The 18,218-nt window shown below is 36.2% G+C and overlaps 1 protein-coding gene across 1 annotated transcript; it reads right to left on the bottom strand.

Moving 5' to 3' along the window:
- Positions 1-12,880: 12,880 nt before the first annotated feature.
- Positions 12,881-14,158, bottom strand: LOC116136867. Its single transcript, XM_031422530.1, has 2 exons — positions 13,863-14,158; positions 12,881-13,325 (listed from the first exon to the last, which is right to left on the bottom strand). The coding sequence occupies exons 1-2, from the start codon at positions 14,156-14,158 to the stop codon at positions 12,881-12,883; spliced, it is 741 nt and encodes a 246-aa protein (XP_031278390.1).
- Positions 14,159-18,218: the final 4,060 nt, after the last annotated feature.

Here is an 18,218-nt window from a genome sequence, read left to right as displayed (position 1 = left end):
AATATTAATTGGTCACAACAACATCTCTATTAAGTTATAATCTCTTCATAGTAATAACATTAATTGGTCACAATATTATGGTTATTGGGAGGTTCTACTTTTATATAGGAGTGTTATATATATATATATATATATATAGAGAGAGAGAGAGAGAGAGAGAGAGAGAGAGAGAGAGAGAGAGAGAGAGAGTATTAACCCCTTAGATTTGCTTCTAATAAACGTTTATTGGAGTCTTATGTTTGAATAAATGAATAATTCCTCATTAATTTTCCAAATTTTACATTTTTTTCAAGGTCGTGGTTTCTCTTGTTTTAAAGAAAAGACAAACCATGGTTCTGCAATACTGTTGCAAACACAAAAGTCAATTGTATTTTCCAAGCCAAGGTGGATGTCGATAGAAAGAAAAGTAACTACAATGACTTGGAAAATTGTGTTTGTTCCACATTAGGCCTAGGGTGCATCTGATTCAAGGATTGTTATATTATTGGGAGTAAGAATATTGTATTAATGGAAGATAGATTACCTTGAAGATTACTGGGAATGTTATATTAAATGTGTTTAGTTAGATTGGAATAAATTGGTGGTATATATGTTATAATATTGATATGTTTGGTTTGGAGGAATAAATTGGTGGACATGTTATATAGATTACTTAATTGCACTCCTTTTATAATATTATTGTAATAATAATAGTAATATTATTATTATTATTTGAACTACTTTTTTAACCCCCTAGATTAAAGATTTTGCTAAAACACCCCAACCGTAATAAAAGCTTAAATTGTAACAAAAATACCCCCACCCACTCAAGTTAGTGACGGCCGCAGCCGATGCTGGATGTGGTCAGCAGTGCGCAATTCCTGCCACAGCCATGGCACCCGGCGGTGGTGGCCAAATCCGACCATCTGTCTTGGGTGATTCGGTGGAAGTACAAGGGTGATAATTTCCTAAAAATATTGTGTATAAAGATAAAATAATCCATGAATATTCTTGTAAATTGTTTTCAAGATAAAGGTACTATTGTCTAAAAAATTTAATAGTTAGGAGTAAAATTGTAACAAAACTAAGATTACTAAGTAATCTTAAAATACCTAAGAAAATGGTAGTATTTAGATTATCACTTATATAACCAACAGTAATTACTATTAATTTTAGAGGATTATCAGAATCTTATATGACTTGATAACCAAATATAATAATATAAATAATATAAGATGATATTACTGAAGTAATGTAAAATGCCCCCAAACCAAACGCACCCTTAAGAAAATTTTGATACAAGGTAATTGTCTATAACAATGAATCAATTAAACTAGAATACAAGTTAACATAGATTAACACATATGCACAAAGATAGATTCTTGAATGTGTCTTATTAGTGTAAAAAATTTGGCCATATGGGGTTTAACTGGATTTGGCCAGACCTCGAAGGACCCCCAAATAATTTCTATAAATATGGAAAAGTTCCGTTTTCACCGATAAAGTCTGAGGTAAGTCTACTTGGACTCACATGTTTGAAAAAGTGACAAATACATCTAATTTTTATCGTCGTGAATGAATATTAATGATGGAAGCAAAATGGGCAATATGGATCCAAGTGTCACTTACCTCAAACCTCGTGGGTGAAAAAACTATTCTTATTCCTATATCATTATTTTATCATTTTATAGTATATTTGTAATGCTATTTATTTTCTCTCTTCCTTATTTTTCTTTTGTCTTTTCTCTCCAAATTGTCTCTCTACTTATTTGTGTACCTTGCGAGTAAGTTACATAAAAAAAAAAATTAAATCTAGAATTAAAGAAAGAAATTAAAATTATAATCTATAAATCTTTATTGAATTAGAAGTCTATTATATAGAAAAGAACTAATGAAATTGAGGAACTAATTTGAGTTCAACAAAGTTAGATGAAGTTTATAATTTCTTTCCATAGATCCAGAATTAAATGTTTTTCTATGTAATTTGATCATAACTCACACAAAGATTGCCTCTAAGTGGAGAGAGAGAAAGACCAAGTTTTATATTATTAATTATAAAATAAATAAATAATCTAATAATTACTTAGTTCAACCAAAAATATAATTGAATAATTAAATATTTAATAGAATTTTTTTTTTAAATAAAGTTTTGATGCTTATTTCTTCAATATTCGACTTCTCTTTAAATTGTTACTTACTAATGCTATTTATGAAATTATTTACTAAATGTTTTTTTATCAATAGCCGGATAGTGCTTTGAATTTGAGTAAGTACACAATGTTGTGTGTGCATTATGTTTGAGGAAGCCCATGATACTTCATATTCGCGTTAACGAGTTTAGATTCTTGTTGATAATATAAACTGATTGTTGACATTTAGTTTTAAGTTTGATAATACTTTAATGTTTTTGTAATTAAACAATTACATGATTTCGAATTATGTTGAATAATATTTTGGATAATATAAAATGATTCATTATCTTGTATGTGATTATAAAGTATTTACGGTGATATTAAATTATATTGTATTGAATATTATAAGAAGTTATTTTAAATTATTAAAATGTTATTGTAATATGAAAATAGGTTTTGAATTGATTTAAATAAAAAATGATAATTATTTGTATCAAGGAATTGACGTTTCTTGTGATATTCATTATTTGTTTTTATGATAGTAAAAAAATATCACGAAAACGATTATTTGTAATAGGACATTTGCTGTAACAAAAGATTATTTGTGATTATTTGCCATTTCAAATGTTTTTATACATGTTACAAAGCTGTCACAAACTTTTTGCAACACCGCTTTTTCGTAACAGGTTGAAATGTGTTACAAAACTGTCACAAAAACCTTTTTTTGGCACTAAATGCTCTATCACAAAAATCTTATTTCTTGTAGTGACACAAATTGATTAGTGAACGAGGATTATATTTTCCAAGAAAAAACTAGAATTGAAAAAGGAAACAATTTAGCCCTAAATTTCTTTCACATGTAATTTAAATTTAATTGTTAAATCTTCCACCCATAATTAGGGGTGTGGAAATCCGGTTAACCGAACCGGATTACACACTTTTCAAACCAAATCGGTTTTTCGGTTCAGAGAATAATCCAAACCGAATTATCCTTTGAACCGATTATTAACCGAACCGATTATTCGATTCGGTTATCGGTTAACCGGTTTATAAACCGATTTTAATAAAATTTGAAATTGGACTCTTTAGAATAGCAAGACATCAAATGGGTGCCTCACAGCCGTCGATTTCAAATACCCCAAATCAGAATCCAACGCTCACACAAACCAACACCTAAAGAGACGCACAGAATTAGTCTCACTTAGTCTCATTGAGACATCTCATAAACAAAACGTTGACGCAGAGCTTCCAAACAAACCCTAAAGCTAAAAATCTACCAAATCATAGAAGAAGGCTGAAGTCCAATCATGACGTTCTCTTCTCACCTCTTATCCAAATCCAAACAGAAAAGTAGTGAAAGATAAGAAATGGAGAAGACGAAAAAGAAAAAGAAATAGATTATTTAAGATTTTTAACTGTTAATTAGAGGGTTACACTTTTAAAATTAGAAAAAAAAAAATGGCAAAAATTTCATTTGTGTCCCTAGTGCACACCCGCAAGGACTTTTTAAAAAAAAAAAAAAAAAAAAAAAAAAAAAAAAAAAAAAAGGTTATTTAAGTAATCAATATTGAATATTTGCCTTAGCTCAAAAGATATCCTAAAACCAAAAGGGGATAAATAATGAAACGAAAAAAGAATCAAATAGAAATCACTAATGAAAAAGGAAGGGAAGACTAAAATAAAAGAAAGTAAAGAAAAATTTTTATTAGTTTACGGAGAGAAGCAAATACGCAGAAAAGAAAAAGGAAAAAAGAATTTTTTATAAAAAATAGAAAAAAAAAACGGAACAGAATTAAAACTGTAAAGGGAAGAAGAGAAAAGAAAGAACAGTAAGAGAAAAGAAAGAAAAGAGGCAAAAAAACATTTTGAGAAAAATTTAAACTAAAATATACAATAAAAAAACGAGAGGTGAGACAATATTAATAAAAAAAGAAGGTAAGAGTGAAACAAATCGAAATAAGATAAGGTAACCTAAGGGGGATAGACAATAAACTAAAAGGCAAAAGGTAAACCAACAAATCTCTAAGGAAGTCAAGAATTAAAAAAAAAACAAAATAAAGAATAAGGACAAAGAGATTTAAAACAAATCCTAGTAAAATAACAAAAAGGAAAAATATAATTAAATGGGGGGAGGGAAAGAAATTTTAGGGAAAAAAGCGAAAATAATGACAAAGAACCTAAAATTTAAACGAACTAGACTACATAGCGAACTAAAAAAGCACGAAACTAGAGTAAAAAGAAATTCACAATCAAACCTAACAATGATTAATAGAAAAAACAGTAAAAACAAGACATAAAACAAAAAGACTAGATTAAAAATTAACAAATTATTTCAAACCACGCCCCGGCAGCAGCACAACAACAGAAGAATAAATTAAAATAAGAAAAAAAAAAATTATTTAATTACATTGATCTCTTGATCCTCTTTATTTTGGGGAAAAAAAAAAAAAGAGATATAAATCTAACTTTCTTAACTATAAAATATTGCAAAAGTAGTACAATTATTTCATATTATAGTTCTCATTTGATATACATAATTTTGTAGGGAAAACAAAATAATGTAAAACAAAAAATTCAACCCAAAAGATTAAAAAAAAAAAAAAATTAACAATAAAACACACACTTTAGGAATCCAACAGGCTTCAATATAGAATCAGAGATAAAAAGAAAAATCAACAAATTTTAGTAGGAAATCAACACTAGCAAAAGTCACTTACAAATCATTTATGCTTTTGTTCATTAATGTTCGTTAAATAACAAAAGAGAATCTAGTTTTGTTCCAAATTATTAAGGGTTAAATCTCATATATACTCGTAATTATCTAAATATCTTAAAACAAAAGATTTTATGATATTTTTCAAACCTTAGGGTAGTACAAGTATTTTCTTAAATAGAAGGTAAGTACATTGCACAGTTTCTGTAATGAATATAATATAATGCTAAAAACGTTTCAAGTGGTTCGTACCAAAGCCTCACAAATCTACAATTGGAGTAGTAATTAAGGTAATTTCATATTAAATTTCCAAAAGTCCATGGTCTCCCATGATAGTTAATCAATATCTATCAACGGAAGAATCAACTCAATCCACTTAATGTAATTAGTACTTAGATTTTGTAAAGCATAACGGAATTCAAGCCTGTATTTTCTATATATAGACAATACATCTCTAAGTTATTATAAATAAAAGGAGAAGAGCGTATATGACAAGCAATATCAGTACTTTTTGTTCACTTATTTGTTTCTTCCTCTTCATTATCGCTCTTCTCTTTACTCCATTGGTAGCTCTTGCTCAGAGAAATCTAAGGGGTTAATACTTTCTCTTTCTATATATATATATATATATCCTGTAGCGTTAGGATACATATATTAATTACTATATGTTTTAAACAAAGGGTTTGTTTTAATTACAGTTAATGTAAATGATCATCTTCTATTCAAGTCAATTTTCATAAGACAATGACTATTACTGAAATTTTACAAATCATAAGAAATCAAGTTATTAAGAGCTAGCTAATAACGAAAATATTCTAATGACAATGGTTTTGTTGATATTTTTGAAATTATAAGTATGTGTATTAACAACCAAAATTTCAAGAGTTTATTACATTAACTTATTCTGTTATTTTTTTAAATTTGTTTGCATGCCTTTACAGGTAATTTAAATGTGACGCAATCATTTACTCCCTGTCGACCCCAGGGTCGACCAAGGCAGAGGCAAACCTTCTCCTGACGGTCCATCAACCATTCCCAACAGGGAATGACCACTTTAGAATATAGCATATGATCCCTAGAGGCATACAAATAACAGATCATATCCTCAACAAAAGTAAATGTTAATGTTATTTATGGAGAGCTACTGTGATTTGTTATCCATTAAATAAATCAATGATAGTAAGAGTAATGTTTTGTTAAAGGTAATCAATATGATATTCCATTGATAATAAGTGAATGGATAAATGTTATGAATCTTGTATATAATTTACTTTTACAACTCACATTTCTTATAAAGATTGATCAAAGAGTTAATAACAAATCTCTCATAGGTTTGATTAAATAACAAAATTTCACTTGACATTCCAAAAATTACATAAATTTCTATACAAATCTCTCATAATTTTTAGTTAATTTTTAAAATTTTATTGTGGTGGGTGTTTAGTAAATTAACAAATGTAGGGGATTAAAAAAATCTGGGGGACGTTTTGTTCATTATTTTGGATAGGATTTTGGGAATAATATTGAGTAGTTGGATAGGGGAGTATTACGAGGTAAACTTTAAAAATTTATGAAAAAGCCCTTTGGTTTGCTAATTTAATTAAAGACCCTAATATATAAAATGACAAAAACACCCCCACCACCACCTGCAGTGCCAGATTCCGGCCACCACCGACAGAATCTGGCCGGAAAATTTTATTACGACATAGACCGGTCGGTTCTATGTCGTAACGCATCTCTATGGCCTTTTCCGACCAGATCCACCATGGATCTGGCCAGAAAAGGCCAATCTACGGCCAAATGTTGTCGTCGACCACCGAAAAAGGTCAAAAGAAGTCCATCTTTGGCCATCAGAGACAGCCAAAGATATGGCCATCGTTTTCGGTCAACGATGGCCAAGATTTCACCATCGTTGACCCTCAACAACAGCCATTTCTTTGGCCGTCGCTAACGGCCAAATCCGTGGTGAATCTGGCCGAAAAAGGCCAAATCGGTGAACTTTTGACCATTTCTGGTCAGCAGGTAGGCCATTATATAGATTCCGGCTACCACCGATGGTAGTTGCCAGAATCTGACAAGTATGGGTTGATGGGGGTGTTTTTGTTAATTTTTAAACTTTTTTCTGGGGGTATTTAATGAAATTAATAAGGTTAAGGGGTCTAAATGTAATTAAAAAATATAGTAATATTTCTGGAATAATGTGCCAAACAATATTTGGGGAATAGGATTGGGAATATGGATAAAAAAAATGAACCAAACATGGCCTAAATATTTTCAGAAAATATTTTTCAAAAATGCACCAAACAACTACTCAGCATTTTTATCCAACTCTGATATAATTTTAAGATATTACACCATGCACATTTTCATAATCCTATATTCGATTTAATCCAACTCAACTCAACTTAAAATAGTTTTTCAGAATATCATTTTTCAAATAATCTACCAAACAGACCCTATATAACCTCATTGAGAGATATTAATTTTATGAAAGCAAATAATGAACTGCTAAATGAGATGGTCTAAATAAAATAATGAAATGAATTGCATCTCTACAAGATAAATCACATTGAATAGTCGCAATAGGTTATGAATTTTGCTAAATCATATTGAAAAAAAATATTGAAAAAAAAAAATTTCTTTTAATTCTCCCTGGGCTGTAGCCAGGAAAGCCACCCCCTTCCTCCCCCCTTGGACAATTTTACGTAGAAGCGTTCCAATTGAATTGATTTGAATATTTTTTTTATTTTTATTTTTTTTGGTTAAGATTTCATAACTTCTCTAAAAAGGAATATATTGCAAAATATAGATGCATTTACAATTGAACTAATATATGTTTTAAGATATTTATTAGTTCCATGTATGTACGAAAAATTAATTATTAATATATATATTTTGATTCGAAAATCGCACCAACCTGAGAGAATCGATTGACCTTGATGGAATCAGAACTGATGTGTATATGATTTAATGATAAACCAACAATGGAATAGTAAATACTATAAAATTAACAACACAAAAGGATTTTTAAAGTGGTTCGGCAAGTTAGAACTTGAGCCTACGTCCACTGTTATTGCTTGTGATGGATACAAAAAACATTAATGAGTTTGCCTAGAATAATTTGCTAACCCCTTTCTCATTGTTGGAGGAGGTTTATATACAAGTTTGAGATAAAGGAAAGAGAGAAATTATCAAGATTGCAATCAAATTAAAATTGCAACTCCGATATTCCCGTGATTGAGCGCTAAGATTGCACTGTCATCGGTGTTAATCTTATCTCTTCCGAAATATCCAATAATTGAACTTATCCTTGGTTTTTCAAGAAACTTCTAGAGTTGGTCGTGACTAGCTTGTGTTGGGTCGAGCTATCCCTCTCGACGAGCTTATGTTGAGTCGGACTAATGCTAAGTCGAATTGATTCTGAAGCGAACTATACCCTCACGAGCTTTTAGCTTTTCCAAGCTTAATGAAAAAATCACACACAACATCTGCCCCTTAGTGTTTGGTGCTCGTTTTGAGCTTCGAAGAGTAATTGTCCACTTTGACATTTAGCTCGAACTTTTTAAGTTGCATGCTGACTGCAGACTTGGCCAAGCTTCATGCATCGACCTTAGTTTCAATCGATGTGAACAAGACTTGGATTTTGCCACTGTATTCTTGATTCACTCGAAATTTGAAAAGAGGGACATACGAATAATTTCCATGCAGTCCTGTCGTATTAAATGTGACTGGCTTTTACAGTTACTTTTCGTCACGTGTGGGTGACTATAGCAATTCACACATGAAGTTGAGGTAATGTGGGATAACGGTTATGATTGCATTATTCTGATGGTTGATCGCCCTTTACGGATGACTGACATATGGATCCGTTAAGCGGTCAAGATTGCTCGACAAATAGAGGGTTGAGATTAGTCATAGATCAACAACTTAGGTCGAATCCTACCCTTTCATCTCCCCGCTCATCATTATAAAAGTGGGCTTTTTTCACCAGAATTGCACAGTTGCAAGAATTCTTCCACACCCAAAGTCATTTGCTTTCTCTTCTCAATCGTTGCTTACTAGATTCACTGCAACTATTTGGCTAGTTCTTATCATGTCTCATATTCTGGTAAGGGTTATTATCTTCACTCTTATCTTTCTTTTAAGTTTTCTTACTGTTGATGGCATTAGCTTCTCTAGCGTTTTGTAGGCCCCGTAACTAGGGTTTTAGGAGTGTTTAGATGGGTGGTTGTCGAAATCTTGATAGCTCACTTGAAACCCTAGGTTGATACGAGCTATCCTAGACGTATGAACTAAAGGCAAGTGTGGATACATCTCCTATAGTCTGAGCTCTAACACTTGGTCCCTTCTGTTTTAGGTATCTAAAAGCAAGCTAATTACACAATGTCTTCATCTAATGATAATAGCATTGCTCGTCTATTCAAGGCTAGTTCCTCGGCGACCTCAGCTATTCACGGGGGAAGGATCCCAAGAGAGTTTTCCGAGGAAATAATTGTGAGGAGCTCGAACAATTATGCTGCGGGCTCTTTAGATGCAGCTTTTACCGAGATAGCCCTACGTAGGGGCTCACAGTCCCTATGTTTAGAAAAGAGCCAAGTTCCTCGATTAGTCTAGAGGATATTGGTCGCATAAAGGAAATGTATGCAACCCAACTCCCATAGATGGCCCTAAGAAATGTTTCCCGAAAAGGTCCCCTCACGGGTTGGGTGGCGATCTTTGAAATCCTTTTGAGGTGTGCATGTCTGCCCTACCTCACTTCTTTATCACCAACATATTGAGAAGATTAAACATTGCTCCCTTCCAGCTCATGGGGAACTCATACATAATAATAGTAGTATTGTATATAGCTTACCAGATAGTTAAGATAGGTGAGCTATTGGTGGATGAGCTTGTCCACCTGTATAGATTAAAAATAGTCAGGACCAGATATACTAGCTCTCCAAGGCAAGGAAGACATGTTTAAATGGTCTGGTTGGAGTCCCAAAAAAGTTGGGAAATTGGGATTCCCAGTATTTCTTTTACCAAGCCGAGGAGAATTTTGTCAACGCGGAGCATCATGAGTGGCTCTGATATTTCAGCGAGCTTCCTTTTAGCGAGCATGACATCACCTAGCTCACTAAACTTTCTCACCTACAAGCGTACTATTTTTGCAATGATGTTGCGAAGTGTTACACCATCTTTGAAAAATGTAAGTGTTCACAAGCTAGCCTTTTATGTTTTTCTTGTATTAGGTCACTAATAACTCTACTACTTTTGTAGATATGTGGGCTAAGAAGGCAAAGAACTTGAAGAAAAAGATGGCAGCTCATAGAACTACCAAGAATCAGCCGATAACCTCAGTGAAAAAGCAGCTCGTGGGTCTTACAGGAGCGCTCAAGGTAGTGTTCTCGCGACCGACCCCCAAATGTGCTAATGGTAAGCTTGAAAGGGCCCCAAGTTCTAAGAAGTCCACAACTACTTCAAAAGCAGTTGCCAAGAAAAATGTACTCAAGCTCCACAAGGGCTTAATGAAGAAAAACATCTAGCTAGTAGAGGGGTCAGGGAAGAAAAAGAAGTCCGAGTAGTTGGAAGGCTTGGGAAAGAAAGTTGTCGAACCTACAGGTGGCTTGAAAAAGGTCTTGGTCAAAAGGAAGATCACTCCAATGATTAGGACAGCCATGAAAAATGGAGTGGAGGAAGCTCGTCTCGTTGACATGACGAGAAGAAGCTTGCCAAGGTAGATGAGGCTAAGATTGACAAGCTGATTTGCGAGCTCCTTAAGCGCTTAGGCATCTGAGCATCTGTTGTTAGGGATATCGTGTCTGAGCAACAATACGAGCTATTCAAGTCATCCCCCTATTATGAGCTGCTTTCTTGCATTTGCAACTTGGTCACTAAAGTACTAGTAGCTCACTCTTTCTATTTTGCTTCGAGTTCTTCCTCTCTTTTTTTATTATTACTAACGGCTTTCTCCTTTTCAGGCTTGCACAGCAACCAAGCTCCTCTATGATAGGAGCTATATGACTCTGGAAGGCTAGCATCAAGGCCAGAAGGAGCTTGAGAAAGCTAAGGAAGAAGTCTTGGCAAGGGCCAAGGTGATGGAGCAAGATAATGGGTCGTTGCAGGCTAAGCTTGATCGGCTGAAGAAAGAGCACGTTGTGGTCCTTGCTAGCAAAGAGACAGAGTTTCTCCAAAAACTGTCTCAGATTGAGGTTGCCAAGACTAAGGTGGACAAGGACCTAGCACAACAGTGGGTGCCAATAATAAGCTGGCTTTCGAGTTTGTCGAGGCTTAAAAAGCTAAGTTGGACTTGGAGGCTAGCTTCTCAAACGTATCAGCTAGCCTCTTCATTGAAGGGGAGACNCGTTGTGGTCCTTGCTAGCAAAGAGACAGAGTTTCTCCAAAAACTGTCTGAAATTGAGGTTGCCAAGACTAAGGTGGACAAGGACCTAGCACAACAGTGGGTGCCAATAATAAGCTGGCTTTCGAGCTTGTGGAGGCTTAAAAAGCCAAGTTGGACTTGGAGGCTAGCTTCTCAAACGTATCAGCTAGCCTCTTCATTGAAGGGGAGGACTGCAAGGAAGCCGAGGTGGAAGAAGTTAACCTTAAGAGGGAGGTTAAGAAGCTGAAGGTAGAAGTTAGGGACCATGCTTGGGAGATGTCAGTCTACTTGGTCCAACACCTTTGGATTTCTCCTTTCTCCCTACAATATGTCAAAAGGAGGTAGAGAAGATGAAGGCTAAGGTAGCAGGCTTAGAGTTTGTTTATTCAGACAGCTCCAAGTTTGATGAAAGCGAAGGCGATAAAGAAGGTGAAGAAAAAGAGGTCGAGGTCAAACAAGAGGTTGAGGATCCGACCTTGCCAATTCAACCTTCAACTTCTGCTGACGAGCCATCAAAGGATGCTCCTCAAGCTCTTGCTCTCGAAGACACTCAAGATCCTGCACCATAAGCTCGTTTGTTTTTTTGTTTTGTAGTTATTTTTTTTTAACTGAAAAATAGAACAATCAATGAAGTTGAATTCTTCCCATTCTCTCGTTGAGCAATGTTTTTATTTATGCGGAGTCATTTTAATTGTTCTAAGTGAACTTGGTTTAACGATTCGAATTTGCTCCAAGTTATATGTAGCTCACTTCTTTAAGAGCTTTTCGAACAACTAAGAAATCTTTTCTTGCAACAACGATTAGGGCTGGTCGCCTGTCTTGCGTTTTGGTAGTTAAGTTATGATCTTCTTTCTTTTGACATGTTTTACTCGAGTGTTTTTTGAGTTTTAACCTCGTTGTGTCATGGAATTTTTTACTTGATGAGTCCAAATTATGGCGTGGCTTTTAGAGCTAAGTTGCCTTTTTTCGAACTCTTGACTCCGAGTTTTTTAAGGTTTATTGCTTAGGTCGCGATCTTAAAATAAAAATTAAACATGAGAAGTTCTTAACAATACTCTTTATTGATAACAAATATTGGCCATAAGAGACCTTAAATGGCTGATAATAATATAGTAACAATATTAGACCTGAGCTGTTTACTAATAGTATCTTCATAGATGTTTGACGTTCCATGCTAGCAAAACCACTTCACCATTAAGGCATTCCAAGTAAAAGGTTCTTGGTGCGAGCTTTTCTCAGATCCTGAAAGGACCTTCCCACTTGGGCCAAAAGGCCCCCAAGTTTGCATTCTGTACAACGAGGATGACCTTTCTTAGAATTAGGTCACCCACCCCAAAGTCTTTGTTCTTGACTTTTGAGTTGAAGTATCTCTTCACTCGCTGTTGGCACCAGGCAACTCTTAGTTGAGACTTAGCTCGATGTTCCTCGATCAAGTCTAACTTCAAACGAAGGAGATCCTCATTTAACACTTTGTCAAAAACCTCTCGCCAAAACAAGTTGACCCCAACTTCAACCGAGGCCATCACCTCGCATTTATAAGAAATCAAGAACAAGGTCTCTCTTATCAAGCTTCTGGTCGTGGTTCTGTACGTCCATAAGGCCTCGGGTAGCTTGTCTACCCATCTTCCTTTGATGTAATCAAGCTTTTTCTCAAGGGTGTGCTTGATCACCCTATTAACTACTTCTACTTGACCGTTAGCTTGAGAANTAGGCAACTCTTAGTTGAGACTTAGCTCGATGTTCCTCGATCAAGTCTAACTTCAAACGAAGGAGATCCTCATTTAACACTTTGTCAAAAACCTCTCGCCAAAACAAGTTGACCCCAACTTCAATCGAGGCCATCACCTCACATTTATAAGAAAGCAAGAACAAGGTCTCTCTCATCAAGCTTCTGGTCGTGGTTCTGTGAGTCCATAAGGCCTCGGGTAGCTTGTCTATCCATCTTTCTTTGATGTAATCAAGCTTTTTCTCAAGGGTGTGCTTGATCACCCTATTAACTACTTCTACTTGACCGTTAGCTTGAGGCCGGTAGACAACGGAGAAGCTTTTCTTGATGCCAAGCCTTTCACAAAACAATTGGAAGTCTTCACAATCAAACTGTTTCCCATTGTCGTTTATGATGGTATGTGGGATTTCGAACCTACAAATGATATTTTTGTAGACGAAATCATTCAGCTTGTTTGAAATGGTGGTCGCCAAAGACTTAGCTTTAACGCACTTGGTGAAGTAATCGAATACGACCACTACGAACTTGACACCTCCTTTTCCCTAAGGTAAAAGGCCTATTAAATCAATTCTCCAAATTGCAAATAGCCATGGGCTTGTCAGGGTAGTCAGCTCTCAGGGTGGACCTCGTGAAATATTTGCGAATCTCTAACACTTGTCACATTTTCACACAAAGTCAACCTCATCGTCAAAAACTTTTGGCCAATAGTACCCTTGGCGGGAGTACCTTGTACGCCAAAGATCAGCCCCCAGCATGGTTTCCTCATACACCCTCATAGATTTTCTTTATATAGAATGTACTATGCATCCTAATGATTTATACACCACAAGAGCGGGGAATTATAGCCTCGCAATATCAAGCTGATTTTGCTTGAGAGTCTTGTCTTTGTTTCTTCACTTGGGGACTGTTCCATCTCTCAAGTATGCTGTTATTGAGTCCATCTAGTTATACCTTTGCCCTATTATCAAAACCGCCTCTTTTGATGTGAGGATGCTTGGACTTGGCAGGAATTTGACGGAGAAGGAATTTGTTGTTTCTTTGCTTATCACTAAAGCCAGGCAAGCTAGAGCATCAACCACTCTTTGCCTTGGAATCTGTTGAACAGTATAAGCCTTGAAATGCTCAATCTCAGATTTTACCTTCCGAAGATAGGATGCCATTTTCTCTTCTTTGGATTGGTATTCTCTGGAGACTTGATGGACGATGAGTTGGGAATCGTTATAGATTCTGAATGATTTTGCCCCCATTTCTTTGGCCAGGCAAACTCTCGTGAGCATGGCCTCATATTCTACCTCATTGTTTGATGCGGGAAGCCCAAATCTGATTGTAGCTTGGATTGGATCCCCTTCAGGACCTTCGATTAGGAGCCTAGCCCTTGCCCCATTTTCATTTGAGGACCTATCTACATACCAGGTCCACTACCACAAGCCGTCGAGTTTGTGCTCCACTGAACTATTCTCTATTGAGGTGCTTACTTCAGACGGGCTTGACTCTCTCTCGGGTTGATATGAGAATTTTGAGATAAAGTAAGCCAATGCTTGTCCATTGATCGCTATTCTCGGGAGGTACTTGATGTCATGCTGACTCAATTCCATGGTCCATTGAATCAATCTACCCGATGCCTCAGGCTTTTGCATTACTTTCTTCAATGAAAATTTTGTGAGCACATGCACGCAGTGTGCCTGGTAATGGGGCCACAATTTCTGAGTGGCTATAATGAGTGCATATGTTAGCTTCTCCATCTCTGGATACCTTGTTTCAATGTTGAGCAATCGCTTGCTCACATAATAAACTGGCCACTGAACTCCTCTTTCCTCGCGTACCAAAGCTGCATTGATCGTGGACTTAGATATCGATAAATACAATAATAGGGGCTTGCCTTGGACGAGTTTGGATAACAAAAGAGGCTGCCTCAAGTGCCTCTTTAACTCCTGGAATGCTTTCACACACTCCTCTGTCCATTTGAAACCTTTATTGCCTTTCAAGGTTTTGAAGAATGGCAGGAATCTATCAATTGGTTGAGAAATAAATCTGCTTAACACGGCTACTCACCCTATCACACTCTAAACCTATTTTATCTCTGTCAGACTTTGCATGTTTAGAAGAGCTTGAATCTTGTCCGGGTTGGCCTCAACACCTCACTTATTACCAAGGAAACCCAAGAACTTCCCCAGACTTACTCCGAAAGCACACTTTAAAGGATTCAACAACATTTGGTATTTCTTGAGGATACCGAACATTTCTCCCAAATGCTCGATGTGGCTTTTGGCAACCTTTGATTTAACGAGCATGCCATCAATGTACACCTCCATGGTCTTACCAATTTGTTTGGTGAACATTTAATACACCAAACGATGTAGGTCACCCCAACGTTCTTTACACCAAATGGCATAACTTTGTAACAATAGATACCCCGATTAGTAATAAATTGGGATTTGATTGTATCCCGAGTATGCACCCATGAAGCTATGGCTTTCAATCTGAGGTAGCAAAAAGTTGTCTTTAGGACAGGCCTTGTTGAGATCTATGAAACCGACACAAGTTCACCAATTTCCATTTGATTTCTTCACTAAGACCGGATTGGCAAGCTAGTCTAGGTATTTCACTTCTCTTATGAAGTTGATGTTCAGGGGCGTATCAACTTCATTCTTGAGCGCTTGAGATCGCTAAGAATCCATAGACATCCTCTTCTGTCTTATCGAGCTAGCTTTTAACTCGACGTTCAATCTATGACACATCACTTCGAGGCTGATCCTGTAACGCCCCACTTGAGGTATGTAGCTAATGTTTCTCCTTTTGCTCTTATTTGAGTCGGTTTATTAGTATTATTTGTTTGGTTGGTCTTTGATTGAGTGGTATGTTGAATACTTGCCTTGAAATTGGTTGAAAATAGAAGAAGTTTATTGTTCCCGTCTTCACCAGGGCTAAGAAGAATCTTCGCCGCAGTGAAGAGGTGTTAAAGCCAGGGAAGCTGCTGGACAGTTTCACCGTGGCGACAGAAGATTTTTCGCTGCGGCGACAGGCCAACCAAAATGTTTGTTAAGTTTTAGATATTTTCTTCCCTAAGGGCAATTTGACCATTCTACCCCTAATTAGTAGGAAAAGTAAGGAGTAAAATGTAAGGAATTTGCTTGGAGAATATGTTAATATAGGGATGTGTTTGTAATGAATCAAAGGATATAGATGGAATTCCCAAGGAAGAGTGAGGGCAAAATGGGAATGCTTGTGCATAAATTGTATTAAAAGGAATTAAGTCATTGCAAAACCTTTCATTCTTCTTCTCCACTGCCACTCTCCTTTTTACTTCCTCTCAATTTCTCTTCCAATTGTTCAAGGATTTTTAGAGGGCTTTTGGAGTGATTTGGGGTAGAAAATCAATCTAAGGCATCCTAAGGGAAGGATTCTTGCTTTGGATGTGAAGTTTTGTGAGATTTTATGTATATTTGAATATTGAGATCTTTTGGTTGAATTGTTTAATTGTTTAAAGGGTAGAGGAAAATCAAGCAAACCAAGAGAAAGGAAGAGCTAGTGAGATCTTTCCATCACAAGTAAGTAAACCCCAACCCAAGTAGAGATTTGAGAACTTTTTTGAATAGAGAGTTAATTGCAATTATGTGTGTATGTATATACATGTGATATGCTATGTTACTAAGATTTAAATGGAGATAATTATTGCTTTATGGTTGTTCATACACTTTAATTATGAGAAGTGAGATGTGGGCTGGGAATGTAGTTTGAGATGGAATTGAAGGATGTTGAGAAATCCTTTTTGGCAGTGTTATTCTATGGCAGGATTTATGATTATGTGAGGGAGTTTTCTCCCATTTTGGATGGTTACAGAAAGACATAGAATTATTGTTATAGTAGAGTTTTGTTATGCACTTGAGTTGTTTGATGAAATACCTAGTAGAGGTTTGNAGAGAATCTACAGCAGCGACAGATTTGTAAAAAGGAGTGGAAAGGGGTTTTTTGGGGATAAAAGTTTTAAACCAGTCAAAACACCCCAATTTGGGGTGTTTTATAAACCCCTCAAAAATACACTACACTGATTTTGGGGGGTTTTTAAACAAATCAAAACCAGCCAATTAAAAATCTGGCAAGTAGAGGTTTTTAAACACCTCAAAACCAGTCTAATTAAAAACCCCCCAAAACCAGTGAAAAAAAAACTCCCAAGCAGACCCTAAGGTAGTTCCATCAGGCTGTTGAAAGAATCAAGGTGGTCTCTGGGATCCCCTTTCTCGTCGAACTTGTTCTCGAGCGCCCTGAATCCCTAGGGAAGCGAAGCCTAACAGACTTCCTTCGTGAATGGAGAGCTTACTATTTCTTTTGCCAAATTGTTTTGGTTGACTCTTAGATCGTCGAGCATTCTCTACACCCAATCTAAATTCTCGTTGTGAGGAGAATTCTGACTATGACCTCTATTCAACCTTACCTCGAGCATATGAGTCCAGAGATCAGTCGCTTGCGATCCTACTTTAGGCACACTAGTGCGCGAGGTGGAGTCATGATGGCTAAGATGGTAGGTGTTGTCATTGTCCTCGCTACGTTGCTCACGACTTTTGTTAAAACTAGAATGTTTGTTATTGCCAGATTGGCATGCATGGCTAATCTAGCGGGCTCGTGAGGTTTGAGCTCACCTTTGGCATGGGTTAAAACCGGCATGTTGGTGTTGGGCATTTCGTCGATTAGGACGAGAATCCCTCTAGCGACCATTATCCTCATTTTTCCTCATGAGCTGCTTGTCTGATCACCTTTCAAGGTTAACCTGCCCTCGGGACTCATGCTCATGAGCAAAAAGTGCCCTGCAGATGAATAAGATTTGTCGCCAATAGAGTTGTTCCACCATGTGGGTGTAACCTCTGTGAAACGCAATTGATCGAGGTGTTGGTTGGCCATCTGCTCGTTTCTTAACTCAGCCACGTTCTGTTGTACCACCTGTACAACCAATGTCCTTATCCTCTCCATCAACTGGCCATTCTTAAGATTAGAAGTCCCTACCCCTTACTGATGTACGACCTGTTGTGTTAGTGGTATTGTCCGTCAGTATAGAGCAGTGGTCTGATTCACCTCTTAGTGGGCAACTTTCACATTGTCGTGGTTTTCGATAGTTGCTTTGGATCTAGTACAGGCCATTGGGAAGTTCAGGTGATTGGTTGTTCACTAAAATTGTTAGTTTTTTGTTGGAAATAAAAGAAATAGGTGTAGGCCTTCCTTCTAGCGCCAAAATGTTAATATGAAAATCGCACCAACCTGAGAGAGATTGACCTTGATGGAATCGGAACTGATGTATGCATGATTTAATGATAA

Source organism: Pistacia vera, unplaced genomic scaffold, assembly GCF_008641045.1.
Source record: "Pistacia vera cultivar Batoury unplaced genomic scaffold, PisVer_v2 Contig320, whole genome shotgun sequence".
Taxonomy (NCBI): domain Eukaryota; kingdom Viridiplantae; phylum Streptophyta; class Magnoliopsida; order Sapindales; family Anacardiaceae; genus Pistacia; species Pistacia vera.
This window is presented reverse-complemented; position numbering and strand designations above follow the sequence as displayed.